This window comes from Buteo buteo, chromosome 18, assembly GCF_964188355.1.
Source record: "Buteo buteo chromosome 18, bButBut1.hap1.1, whole genome shotgun sequence".
Taxonomy (NCBI): Eukaryota; Metazoa; Chordata; class Aves; order Accipitriformes; family Accipitridae; genus Buteo; species Buteo buteo.
Window position 1 is genome coordinate 7958403 of NC_134188.1, and position 14554 is coordinate 7972956.

At 37.0% G+C, this 14554-nt stretch overlaps 1 protein-coding gene across 1 annotated transcript in view; it reads left to right on the forward strand.

Moving 5' to 3' along the window:
- MICU2 (mitochondrial calcium uptake 2) overlaps window positions 1-14554 on the forward strand; it is a 149692-nt gene that overhangs the window by 111788 nt on the left and 23350 nt on the right. Inside the window, exons 5-7 of the mRNA XM_075050734.1 lie at window positions 3023-3070; window positions 7314-7396; window positions 12913-12975. Coding sequence (XP_074906835.1) covers window positions 3023-3070; window positions 7314-7396; window positions 12913-12975 — 194 coding nt within the window. The remainder of the gene's footprint in view (window positions 1-3022; window positions 3071-7313; window positions 7397-12912; window positions 12976-14554) is intronic.

Here is a 14554-nt window from a genome sequence, read left to right on the forward strand (position 1 = left end):
ATTATTTTAACTACCTTCAAATTGTTATTTAAATATCAAGTAGAGGGAAAACTGTCATCCGTCCAGTTTGTTAAATGTAATGCTAGGGAATTCTGCCTTCTAGTGGGCAGTTTTAAAATTCACATCATATTTTGTGGATGTCCTTACAATTTATTCAGCAATAAGTATATTGTACTGTCAGCATTTGCTATAAAATTTGAGGGTAGAGATTTCCAGAGAGGGATAGGGAAAGTTCACTTAATGTTAGAAAATGACAGTATTTTGCCAATGCTAACTGCAAATACTTGGCTGCAAGTATGCTGAGTCATTCAACAGTATGTGAAGCTTTTATCTTTTAAATTTTGCTTGGACATCAATATAATTTCCTATATGTTTTGTTTTGGTTTTGGGTTTGGTTTTTTTAATTTGTTGCACTGCATCTTTTAATTTCAGTAGCTTTGTAATGATTACTGTAGAATAAAAATAAAATTACCAAAATATTTAATTTACTTTATGGATAAGGTAAATTGGCTATTCACTACAGTTGTAAAAGGATAATAAAATTAAAAGAAGAATTTTTACGGAATGAGTCCACAAGTTAAAAAAATCTTATCTCAAATTATTTTAGTATAATCAGTCTGCCAGAAAATGTCAGACAGCCTGTGCGTTTGCTTTAAAGCACTGAGACAGGTTTTAAAGAACAATCAATAATTTTTTTTCACTATAGCAACTTTTCAATCAGCTTACAATAAGATGATGAAAACAGAGTCTGTGCCTCGCCCCTGCCATTTCTAGCAAGGCTCTTCATTCCAGCCCTCTGCAACTCGAGTGAATAGAGCCATCATGCTCCTCCGTTGAGCCAATAAGCAGGCTGTTGTCTTTAAATGGTTTTTTAATTTACATCCTACAATGTCCATATAAATTTTGCAGATTCTTTCTGCAAAATTTTGTAAGGTACAATGTTCCCTGTCTACACATATAGCTAGAACTCTCCAGGCACTTAGCATTTTGTATCTCAATTATTATGACTTTTTTTTCTCTGACTTTAACAAACATAATCTGCCATGTTAATATCCTTTCAAATGCTTTGATAAATAGGGGTTTTTTACATGACTCCTTTGAGTGTCATCTCTTTTGTATCCCAATACTGGGGTCTCCTTGTTCTGCTTTATCTAGCATAAGCTGCTTGTCTTCACCTTCCAGGTCTTCCCTAGACTATCCCTGTGCAGGACATCTCAAGACAGCCAAGAGGCAGACTCCTACTTCTCCTTGGCCAGTGGTGCTGGCCTTCATCACTTGCTGGTGAAATTTTCAGGCAGGGATCTTTGTGCTGATACCATTGCAGTCCATGACTCGGAGGTGTTTTCTATATAGACTTGAAAAGTTACCTCCTTGTCTTCCTCTATATTCTTCTTTAAACATTCTTCTGCTGCATCACACACAAAACAAAATTAGGGAGCAGGAATCTTGATCACTGCCCATCACACTATTTGCTTGATTTCTTTTCCTCCCCAGTTTGTTTCTATCTGTTTTTTATACTTAAGCATATAAGCTAAAAAAAAAAAAAAAAAAAAAAAAGGTAGGAGTTCTTTCTCTGTTTGGTTTTGAATGTGTAGAAATCATGGACACTTTTGTCTAGGAACACAATTCCAAGTTTTACAGCAATGCTAATAATAATTAATATTCTTGCAATGGCAGTAACCCTAAAACTTGTAAGCAAAACTAAATCTTTGAGATGAAAGTATTTTTTATTTCCACAGTGGATTGTATGACTGTAGTACTGTGCTGATTTACACATGATGCATGCTGGGTAATAGGGTCAATAGCCCTATTTTGAGGGAGAGAAAAGCTTGAGATACGGAACCAGAGTGAGTTGGCAACAGGATCAGCATTAGACCTGTCTTTAGCTAAGACTTGTTCTTGGATTTTCAGACTTTTGCATTCAGCAATTTAATATCTCTAAACTCTGGTATTTGTGTTAAGTCATTATCTGAGGTCAAATACAAATGCTGTTGGCTCTGCATAGTAATTTGTCAGAAGTTAATTGTTTATCACTGAAGCTTAAGTGGATTCCTTATCTATCAATTATAATTATCTATCAATTAACTAAATATAAATTATAAAAAATAGTTTATCTTTGCACAGATAGGCATGTTTGAACTTCCTTATTTTAAGCAGTTCCGGCATTATACAATGTTTAGCTCACAAGTTAAAAGTAGCTCAGTTATTTTGAAAAGTGATTTATAAAAAAGCCCTTTACATTTTTTTCTCCAAACATTATTGCAGGGCAGATGGTTCAGATTCTGTTGTTTAACCACCCTCGTTATGCGCTCTCTATCTTTAGCTTGTATGCTCTATTTTGACGCTATCACATCTTTGTGTTTGTTCAGGCTTTTCACTTAAGGCGGTATTTCAAAGGAAAACACTGGAATTTTCCTTCAAAAGGGGGCAAAATACTTTCACCTTGTAGAAAGGACATGTTCCTATTTAAAAAAAAAAAAAAAAAAAAAGAAGCCTCCTCTTGGCATGCAGCCCAGCAATACTATCAGCACAATCTAGCAGCTTGGCAGCTTTGCGTGTTGCCATGTTCCCCTTGAGAATTAGAGGGAAGCTATTCTCCGCCTTCGCGAGCCTGCCAAAGGATGGAGGACTTTGATCCTTCAGGGTAACGTTAGAGTAGTTCTCCTCCCAGGTACTAAATGTGACAAAGCGCATTTAATTTATTTGCCTTTTGTGTAAACATTGAATGTTTTCAGTGCGAATCCAAAGATTTAGTGTAGGCCTTTTATTAATACCAAATAAACCTTACTTTCTTGCTTAGACATCAACATTGATGAGTCTCTGGATAGGGAATTTCACCTTCAGAGCACTAAAAACAGGAGTAAAAACTTTATTAAATAATAACATGGCTTACTTTAATAACCTATTTAATATGATGTTAAACTACATTTCTTTATATTTATAAGTTTTGATCTTTCAAGTTGTTCTGTAAGGGTTTTTGAGGGGGTTTTTTGCAAGTCATTTTTTAACTCTTTTATTTCAGGGTTGATATCTTACGCAGAGTACCTATTTTTGCTGACAATCCTTACAAGTAAGTATTACATATTTAAAATATATATGCGTAAATCCTCAGCTACTAACAGCTTTCCAGGAACTTTTTCTGATATTTTTTAGCTTCTAAATTTCTACATGATACTAAAACGTAAAGAACTATTGTATATAGAGTGATAAGGCATTAATGTAAATGGTTATAACTTTAATTAATTGCAACTTACTTCCATAGTGTCATCATTGGTCCGTAGCAGTACTTCAAAAATCATGATAATCCCTGCACCATGGGATCAGAAAAGTCTTGTAAGAGACTTTGAGAGAGGGGAGACATTGGTTACAGGACCACACAATGAGGGGAAGATGGTAGTCTTTTGTCTTTTTGGATAGTAGTTTTAGTCATTTTGGACAATGAGACTTTAACATTCATTATAGCTCATGCAGTGGTGTAAAAAGCTGTTGTGGTGTCTGAAAGGTTGTTGCCTGTTATTCATGTGTTCAGATATGCAACGGATGATATACATAAACAGCAGAATTCTGCAGAGTCTTTTTGTTTGACTTTTTAATACTATTTTTTCCCCCTCTGTTCCTTTTGACTTTATTTCCTCCAAGTATTTTGCATGTATTTCTGTCCCCTCCTTTGCCTCCTTCCCTTTTCTCTATCAGACACTTTTTAAAAAAAAAATTTTATTTGGTATTTGCTTTATCTGCAAATAGCAGGCATTTTTTTATTGTGCATGGAAGTGATCTTGGATTTTCTGGGTTTCCTCACCCATACTTAGTCTGTGCCATCCTTGCCACCTCCCTGTGCTGTTCTGATGAAGTGTAGGTGATGCTGGAAAATACCGAGATTTGAGATAAGATGTGTGCAATGAGCATGGTGCAGTGAGACCCGTAGACTAGTAGTGAAGTAGTCCAAATGCATGTCCATGTAATAGTCCACATGCAGTCTTGTTTGACTGAATTCTACAGGTCTAACATTTTAAGCAAGGGACAAAACCACGCGTACCAGATCTCATGGTATCAGTGGGTGGGGAAAGAAAAGAAGGAAGCAGTCGTTCTTATCTGATAGACTGTAGATGCTTGAGCCTTGTCACTTCTGTGGCTGCGAGGTCCATGGCAGGCGCTTAAACAGATTGACAAATTTTCCTTGCTCTAGAAATCCACCCTCTCATGGTGTAGTACAAACAAGTAACGTTGGTCTCCAGAGAGTGGAGACAAGTTTGTGTCCAGCCTTCACAGATAATGACCATCGGTACACACCTCTCGCAGAGTTTAGATAGCCCTTTTGCAACTTCTGTCATTTCTCAGCAGAAGTGCATTAGTTCCTATGACACGGCATGAAGGGTGATTTCCCAGGAAACTTCAGCTAGTACAGAGTATTGAATAGTATATATGCATTAAGATAACTTATTTAACATACAAATGTACTGTTTCACCAGTAGTGACTGTCCACTGCTACATGCAACTTGAACATGAGTTATACCATGTGTTCAAGTGGTTTTTAAAATCAGAAATAATAGAAGAGTCTAGCCCAGTTAGAAAGCTGATTTTAAAATATTTTTTGCAACTCAGAAAAGAGGGATTTTTTTTAAAAAAAGCACAACCACAACAGCCACACTATAACTTCAGAAGAATACCTTAATTAAAGCTGCAGAAAGAGGTGCCAAAGATTCTGTTTCTTTAAAAATCTATGGCAGCTGAAACTAAATTCCTGCTGATTTATTGGCTGAAACAATTAGAAAATTGAAGTAGTATCAGAGCAAGTTGTTCCACTTCTCCAGACAATCAGGTAACACTATTTTTCACAGAATTTACATAGGAATGTATTGAACTGCAAAAACAAAGGCACCTTTTGATGGAGGATAAAAGTGCAGCGCTGATGTTGCTGCTTTGGTTACACAGAGGGCTATCATACCTATCAGTTTGAAAGCAAATGTCAACAAGTGTTAGTGCCTCTATCTTTGCCTAACAAGTATCCCCTGTCAGTCAGCTCCCCGTTACACGACCTGTCTCTCTCACTAGTGGGAATTAATGTGAGACTTAAAGCAGCCATTAATATTTAAATTACTTCTCAGTCACCAACAGAGCAATAGGAAAACAGGATAAGAGTCACCAGGTTTCCAGAGTCCCGGTTCCAGGACACCGCTGACCAGACCGTGCTGCCTGGCTTACGAAAGCACTGTCTGTAACAACACTGAGCTTGAAAACGCAATTTTGTGGCAGACAAAGGTTTTATTTTGCCCCCCGTGATCCCCTTTTCTCTCTTCTGTGTGCCTTGTATCACCACTATCTTTTTTCTTCCAGTGCTGTATTGAATTTAATTTCCAGCAATTGGTTAATGGAGCTTCTCGTAAAGCCCTGCCTGGTGAAGGAGCCCAGGAACTGAATAGTCACCTTTACTCAAAGCTTCGTTTCAATTAGCCACTCACACAGGTTGACAGCTTGGTCAACGTAGGAATAGTTGGAGGGGAAGCACCTAAGTCTAACGTGCACTCACAGCCAAGATGAAGCTCTTCTGTTCAGATTTTGGAATTTTGCCTGATTCTAATTAAATACAACTATATCTGAGGTAGTCTTTGAACTATGCTTATTTTACGAACACATACCTTTGGGGTTACATCATATCAGATAAGTATGTCATCTCTGAACAGTATAAGCAGCTTTGGGTCCTATATTTTCAGTAACAGCTCTCTTATCTGAAAATTGCAACACAGATGGTATGAATTACTATTAAATACATCAGTTACTTTTATTCTCTAAATATGTTATAGGATAGGCTCTTCTTGCTTTTGTACTAGCAACACAAATTTAACGTGTGGCATTTCCATGGAAAGAAAGCCAATTTTGATTATTGCATATTGATTGTTGCCGGGGAAGGGCTCTGCTATGCAGATTGCAATGGTATTTATAAAATATCCCTGCATCACAAGATCGCTCCACAGAGAACATTGGTTGGCTGCTGAAGATGTAGTTATTTCTAAAATGGAAAAATAGAACTTTCTTTAACCATCTTGTTATCACTTAAAAGGAATGGGATGTTTCTTTAACTTGTTCCCTTTGCAGAAAAATTCTCTAAAAAAAAAAAGCAAGACTTAAAACTTTTACAGGATGGAGCTGGAAGAATATATTTCCAAAAGAAAAACTCTGAAGGCATTAAGAGTTTTTTAGAGATACTGCTTCACTGCCCTCATGAGTCCAACATTGTTCTTGGAAACATGAATATATTCTAGAGACGATAAGTCCGTGGCTTTCATATTAATGCCTGACTTGACTGGGTTGTGGAATTAATTCACCTGCTCCAGAAATTACTGGGATAAGTGCTTGCTACTGCAGTGAACTGTAACTACATTTCAGCGGCATGCTGCTCCTGTGTGGGCTTGCTAATGAGCGAGGCCACCTCCTGTAAGCAAAGTAAGATCAGGAAATTGTGGGAAGGAGCTCAAAACACACCATGTTTTTATAGCGCCTGCAAGATTCAGAACTCATTACATTTTTGCGTTGAAAAGAAACATCCGCTCAGTGAAGGAAATGCAGGGTAAAATTGTATAAAATTCCTGAAAAAGTCAGCTCGATGGGAGTCATACAAAACATGCTTTTGTCCAGAAAGGCCAGCAAGAGTGGTTTATTACATCTCACTAACATTTGAGTACGTTGTTTAGGGAGGAAGGAGAAGGGAAGGAAAAAAAAGGCCTGGGGCGAACACAGCGGGAGCAGGAGCCGAGAGAGCTGGCCACCATCACAGCCTCGGTCTGTCTGCTGGGGAGACTGGGGGAGACTGGAAACACCGGCACACAGTAACGCACGCAAGAAGTACCGGAGCAGCACACTGGCTCTTTCACGCAGTTTGGGAAGAATTATTGGTTTCTCAAGGCACTTTCCAGTCTTCTTACCTGAAAAGGAGCTCTAATAAACACGGCAGAGCCGGACTTCAGAAGTGACGTGGGATTATGGGGACATCTGTAGAGAAGATGTAAGACCAGGACAGTGAGACACACAACATTTTCACAGTCATTGGAATCAGCTGGACAGTCGTGGCTGTACTTAGGCACTGCTGGCATTTCTTGCTTTGCCATTGCATAAATTCTCCCTTGAAACGGTAGTAAAATGCAGTTTAAAATGTTTGCTTATATTGGAGGAGGTACATATGGTTTACTGGAAATATCATGTACATGCATAACCATGGAGAACTGAACCATAGGCGATATTCCTTCTGCATTAAATATTTAAGTACTAGTGTAAGTGTGTGTGTATTTACAATAAAGTTCTTTTGCAATTTGTTGCAGAACCCCAGACTGGATTTCAGATTGCCTTTAAAATGTTGGATACAGATGGCAATGAACAAGTTGAAAAGAAAGAATTCTTTAAGGTATGTGTATTTATATGCATATTAATATTAAAGCATTTAAATAGTTCCATGGTTATATTTGCTAAATGAAGATTCATTAAAATCTTCAAGCCTATTTTTCAGTCCAATCTATGATCACATACTTACTAAAATACTTTATATGAAAGGAGCACATACCAAAGCATTGCTATAGAAGTACTTATCATATTTGAATCCACTTTTATGAATGTTACCTTTGACTTGTATCTAAAAATCTGTTACTGGGAAGGTAGGAGTTGGTGTACATCCTTAATCCCATGAGCTAATTTAAATAAACATCTGGAAAAGTCTTTTATTTTCTAAATATTTTTCATAATTTTTTTTAAATTCACCATCCTCTCTTGGTTTTTATTCATTTTGTTTGCTGTTGCACAGACTTTTTTCCAATTCACACTTTGGACAGTAACAGCAGTTTTTCCCATATTTTGTATAAAATATGGGGGAGAAAGGCAGATGCTTAAAAACCGAAGAAAACCTTGCTCTGATGTTTTAAAGAAGAATAGGCTTAATTATATAGCTTATTCAACTTCTAAATATGTAACAGGAGACTGTTAACTAAATACTTCTTGTCAAAAGTTGAATGCAAAATTTACTGGCATAATTTTGAATAGATTCCCATAGCTTAATTCAGATCCTTCATTCGTATTGGAGGTGACTAGAGAGACAATTTTATGAGAAGCTGAAATGGCTACCACAATGCAAATTATTTTCTGTCACTAGGATAAAGTTAAAGATGATCATTAATGCAACAACTTTAGAGAACCATAGAATCTAAAACTTGCAAAGATACACCTGTTGATTGAGAAATTACCAACAATTTATTCAGGTGTACTTTCATAGCCTTAAACTCTGTATTAATGATACAATAGCTGTTAGCATGTGTTTTGTGCTGATAACCATTTTTTCAGTGAATTGTCTCTTAGCAAGATTAAAATTGATGAGTCATACTTAAATATATTTTAAAATATTGTAAAAAATACTTTTAGACTTAGTAGTACTATTTTAAATTAATACTTGAAATTAGACCATTTCCCAAAACAATGTTTCCAGAAGCCCCTAACTGAGCCTGCAGGTACCCTACACTCATTTGTTGCTACACAAAATATTTTAAGCTTGAAGAATTTGCTCTGTTAAAATGTTAATTATTCTGCTGATTAAAAAGAAATCAAATTCTAACTAAAGCCTTTATTTTTAACCTACTAAACCTGGGACAGTCCTAGTGAATTGTTATCAGAGTAGCAGTGCACTGATCACTGAAATATGTCCATTATGGCTGTATTGTTCATTTACAAAACAGTATGTTACAGGGGAAAGTAAGTCCATGAACACAAGTGAACATGTTCAGCCCATAGCACCTCTGCACCAAAATGCCATGTTAGCAGTACTTCCTTTAAATAGGTACTGTGTCAGTTAAGCGAATAAGGAGATTCTTGCAGAAATACAGCACAACCCTCCTGGGGAGACGTACAGTATGTCATATATTTAGTATCCATTACCCATTTCAGGTAATTCTAATTGAATCAGCCAGCGTGAACAACAGAAAGTCATCAAAAGTAGAGGTGAAAACATTATACAGATCATTAAAAATAATTTGATTTCTGTAGAGGCAATCAAATTAAATGAAAATTATTCAAGTTAGATAGATTGTTACTTTGCATTTCCTTTATGGGCTGTATTGGTAAATTAATATAGAGTGGTAAAAAAAAACCACTATAAATTGCTATGTCAACTCACAAGAATCATTAAATTCAAAGAAGTCCCGCAGGATGTAAGCTAGTCAAAAGATGAATTTTCTCACATGACTGTTTACTTAACATTTGTAAGCAGTGACTATTTTACAGCAAAAATTGGTTTTTATAGGTTAGGTTTAAAAATAAGATTTTTTTGAATGTAAGAATCTGGAAAAATGTGTGTGCGTTAATCTCTGTATACTCTAGTTCTGTATGCGTCATAGAAAGCTTCTGTATTTCTAATAAATGAGTGAATTGTGTGGCTAATCAGTCATTTGTCTTGTCCCAGGTGACATCTCAGGAAATACATCTGAAGTATTCTATAGTTATTTCCACACTATATTCAACAATAATATCAGGAAACATATGTAAGGAAAGGGCAGTGGAAAAGCATAGTGAAGAGGCAGTAATTAGGACGCTTACTGTGAGCAGGATGTGATGGGAAAAGAAATTTCAGTGCTACTCCATTCTCTTGCTTTGTCACCTTTTCTTCTCCCTACTTCCCACCCGTCAGCTACTGATTAGACATCTGTGTACGTCTCTCTTATCTGTTGACCTAGACTGTAAATTCTTTGAGGTAAGAACTTTGCCTGTCTGTTTGCAAAACGTCCATCGTTCTTGGAATTGTGTGTATCTCAACTCTCACGTGTTACTGGATAAACAGGCACAAGATGCGTCGCTCAGGGCAGGGCGAGGGGTGACACGCGGACTCTGCAGCCCAAGTCCTTGGAGCCTGAGCACGGGATGGAGACAGGCTGTTCGACCTGTAGGGATCGGGCACCCAAGGAGTGCGAGATGCAGGATTTCCCTCTTCACTAACATAAATGAATGTTCAGGAAAGGAGATCTTGAATGCGATTCCACATTTTCAACAACAGAGTTTATCCTGTCCTCTGTAGCCTTTCCCTTTCTGTGCACGTTTTCCTCCTTTCCAGCAGGAGTTAAAAGTCTGTTCCTTCCCAGGGACGGACCCTTGTTCTCTCTCCTCCCTACTTGTTTGTATTCAAGCCAGTCTATTTTTAATTTCTGCTTCATCCGTCTTTCAGTGGTAAACATTCACAATACAAGAGACATTTCAGTATTAGGGCCCAGAATCACAGCAATTAGGGCCCAGCAATCTGTATTTTGAGGTGGGCATCTGCAAAGATCTGTTGCTTTGCCCTGCAACTCCAGGGTGAAGATGTGGTAGAAATGGCACGTTCACAAATGTTAGTTGCCATCCTTAAATCGGCCCCAGCCAGAGTGCAAAGAATTGTTTGTCAGAGCCATATTATCTGCATCTTTGTGAGGACAGTAAAATACTTCCGTGAACTCTGCACTTCTGAGACATTCACAGGATTCTTGGTGAGGGGGATTTCCAGAGATGTGCACATAATAACCCGTGCACATTAATCTGAGACCTCCCATCGAGAGTACAGTTACCAAAGATCCCCAAATCCCCAGCAAGTGAGGAGTTTCCCTAACTCTGTCCTGATGAAAGATTTCTAAGTAAAATTAACGACAGTTCGAAACTATTGGGAATGGAGGTAGGGTAACACATAGCAAGAGCTATGTGATTTAGACTTTCTAAATAGACTTCATTCACTTGTCTTGGACAGCAGATACCACAAAAAAACTTGTAGAGGTTCATCTAGGGCTGAATGAACCAGCATCCGACACTGTCAGCAGTTGTGGTGGTTTGGTACAGAACACCTCTGCAGCCCTAGAGCATCTACAAGCACTGATCTCTCTCAAAACAACTGGAAGATGCAAAATCACCTTTTTTTTTTTTTTAAGACTGACATAGCCTTTCTGCCAGCTTGTCTTCTTCAGAAAAGATTACTTCTTAGTCTGTTTTTACTAAAGAGGCATTAGTTGTGCATTATAGGTCTCATTATCTTTGAATTAGCCATTAGTATCTTCCAACGATGAACAGATATAAATATTAAATACAGATAAATGTCACATGGAGCACATGAGTATTAGAGTCCATTTCTTGAGGGCACAATTTTTCTCCTTCTGTGAGTAGTTGCTCATTGTGCACTATAAGGATTACATACAGTGTAAGAAAACAATAAACTAAATCTTCCAGAACACTTGTGAAAAGAATTATACTGTGTGTCTGTGCTCTTTAGTAGTCTCTGCAGATTTTTTTAAGAGGCATTTAAAAATAAAAACCAAAAGACAAAATCATATTTTCTCTTGTTAAGAAGGTATTTGCAGTTGTATTTCTTGTGTTTGAGCAAAAGGGATTTTTCAGGTAAGAAAAAATTTAATTTTTCAGTGAGAATATGGGCGAGTAGTTGTGTTTTTATCCAGAGCTCTATATTGCTATTTTGCTATAAAGAAATTCATAATGCTTTTACTGTACTAGTCAATTGTTTTGTAAGTGATTAAAAATAAAAATAATTTGGAGAAACTTGGAAGAGCTAGTACTGTTTAATTGTCTTGTTTTACAGTATTTATTTTGATAAAAACGATAAAGGCATGTCATTCAAAATTAATAATAGAAAGTAACTATCCTGAGGAACTAAAAAACTGAGGCTATGAAGAAAACAGAACAGGTGAATTAGTCAAAATTTGAAGGCCAAGGGAAGACCTTTGCCAACATGAACAGTTAGCAGGTTTTTTCCTACTCACTACTTAAAAGCCCATATTGCTTCTCTGAACAACATAACAAAAAAAGAAAAAAAATAAAGCCCTAAGAAGAGATTTGAAAACCCCACAAAATAATGGCTATGCAAATTCAATCATGGATTTTCTTTCCCAGTTTTAATGGGCAGCGTGAGAAATCACTCAGAAATGTTTGACTAGCTTCAAGTTGAGCAGCTTTGAAAATCCTGAGCTTTAAAAGCATCTTTCCTAAAGTCTCAAAATCCAGAGTGATCGGTGTAAGTCCATATCTATACCTGAAATGTAATAAGTCCCTTGTTCTTTCATTTTTGCTGTCCTTTTGAGGATTCATGCAAATGTCTGTGAAAGGTAGGTATACCCTGTGCTATGTTAAATCACTCATTCTTGTGGCAGTGGTGACGTAAAATACAGTCAAAGAAACCTTGCAGCTGAGATATACTTGAGGTGCTGCAAATTAATGCACTTTCTATATTGCCTTAAAGCTCTGCTTGGGACAGTGGAAGTTTAAATGTGAGTGTTTTTAAATGCGAGTCATTTCAGTACTTCTAAAAATCTTCTTAGCTAACACATTCAAGATTCAGTTATTTGTGGGGTGGAGGGGAAATTCAAACCACATTCTGCTTAGTGCCAGTTCTGAAAATACATTTGCTTATTTAATTAAATTATTCTTTGTTAGTTGTATAGTACCTCATTTGAACAGGTATGTTTTTTATGTCTAGAAGATCGTGCCTGTAGCAGGACTATGTAAAGCTGTCTAGGAGGACAGCATGAAAATCACAGGATAATTTTTGTTTCCTGAATGACCCTTGATGTTATACCCCTGAGTTTCAAAATCTTATGGAGTGAATGCTAAGCTTCTAGTGCAAGAAAATCTCCTCTAAAAATAGAGCAAGCACTGCGTTGCAAGAGATAGATTCATATGCTTTGCTTGGCTATATTAACTACAGTAGATAAGACATTCTGGGGAAAAAGTGTGTCTGAATAGCAAAATATCCTTAAGTATGCAAATATTCATCATGACTAGAGAACCTTGCAGAAATGTAATGACTTTATAATTAAGAAAAGGTGAAATGAATGCAAGTTTCCGAAAAAGGAGATTCTTGTAAGACCTAATTTGTAATTTTCCTGTGTTTTTTTCGTGTTTTAACAAATACAGCTACAGAGAATCATTGGGAAGGAAGATGATTTGAAAATAGCTGGAGACGAAGCAATATTTCGGGTATGAAATAGAAATACATTTTTCTTTACAAAAACATTGTCGTATTTCCTGTGAACGTTGTTATTTTTTCTAGAGGTTTTAGATAAGTACGTAAGCATCAGTATTAGTGCTTTAATTAAATGAAAATGCATGATGTGTCAACTACTTTCTAACTGGGGAAGAAAAACATTTGTCACTTCTGAATCTCCTGATGAAATGTATGCAATTAATGTATTTCATTACTGTGTAGCCACTCCGTTATTTAGTTTCTATAAGCCTCTGTTTCAAAGTAACTCTCTTCTATTTATGAAAAACTCACAAAAAACTCTGTGTTGCCATATGAGAAAAGATGGCTTTCCAAACAGAAATTGATACCTTAAACATACCTAAGTGCTGCTGTTGCAGTAGTATCAGCTTATTCTGAGTTGGTTTGAAATGTAATTACTGTCATTGAGGTGACAAAGGCAAGGATTACTTCAGTGAGGTCCACTTCCAGAAAGAAATGGCGTAGATGCAGACCAGAAGAAACAATCTTAGTATGATCTTCCAGCTGGGTTAGAAGTTTCACTGGATTGCAGATGATTAGCAAATGGCAAATACATCTCGTCAAATTCCTGCTCCCTTCTGGCTGTTTTCCCCTGAATCCTGCCACTGCAACCTGCCTTCTTCCCAGGCAGAGCCTTTGCCAGCTGCCATCTCTTCTTCAGGCTGTAGAGACAAGATACGCTAGCCTGGATGAGACTGAATGAGACCGAAAACAAAGAGGGCCATGTCCTGAGAATACTGAAAACATCTTGGGAGAAGCTGATGAACCAGGGCGAAGTAGGGGGAGAGTACAGAGGGATTATCCCCATCCATTACTACAAGGTGCTGCGTACATCAGCAGCACTACTTTTGTTGCATGCTTAAATTGGATGGTGTAGCTGAAGGATGTTTTTCTCACCACAAACTTGCTTTCAGTTGTAAACTGAAACATTAGGCATGAGGCAGCAATTGGCCATGTTGGAAGCATTCAATAAGAAATTTATACAGGGCTCTGCTTTGTAGACCTATCGTGCGTCAACAGTTTCTACAAAGAGTTGGTCCAGCTTGTGTTCTTTACTTTTTCACCTGCCTCAGGAAAAAATGGAAGTGGCAGTATTGCTAACACCTTTAATATTTACTAGGCATAAAAAAACCTGTCTTCTGATGCATAAAGGCTTTACTTCCTCAATATGCATCCAGAGTTCAGTTAAAAATTGTTTGACTGACTAACAACCATCTCCTTTTTTGAATCTTTTCATCAGTCACCAAATTAAAATAGCTAGGATTAATAGGGTTGTCTGCTCCTCAAAACTTATTTCAATTGAGACTTAACTGCCATGACAGTGAAAGAAAAAGGATCTTTATTCTGCCTGAATGCACAGCTGTAGTATAAAATTTCCAGAGAAACTTTGATACAGTTGGACAGATTTAGTTATAACTACATAAGCTTATTGGGAGCTAATTAAATACCTGAGCCTGAATGTCTCTATTTTGTTTCTTGTCTTGCTTCAAATTTTGTCTTCAGAATTCTCCATTGAGAAAAATCTGAAGTTATTGTAACCAGAAAATACTATTT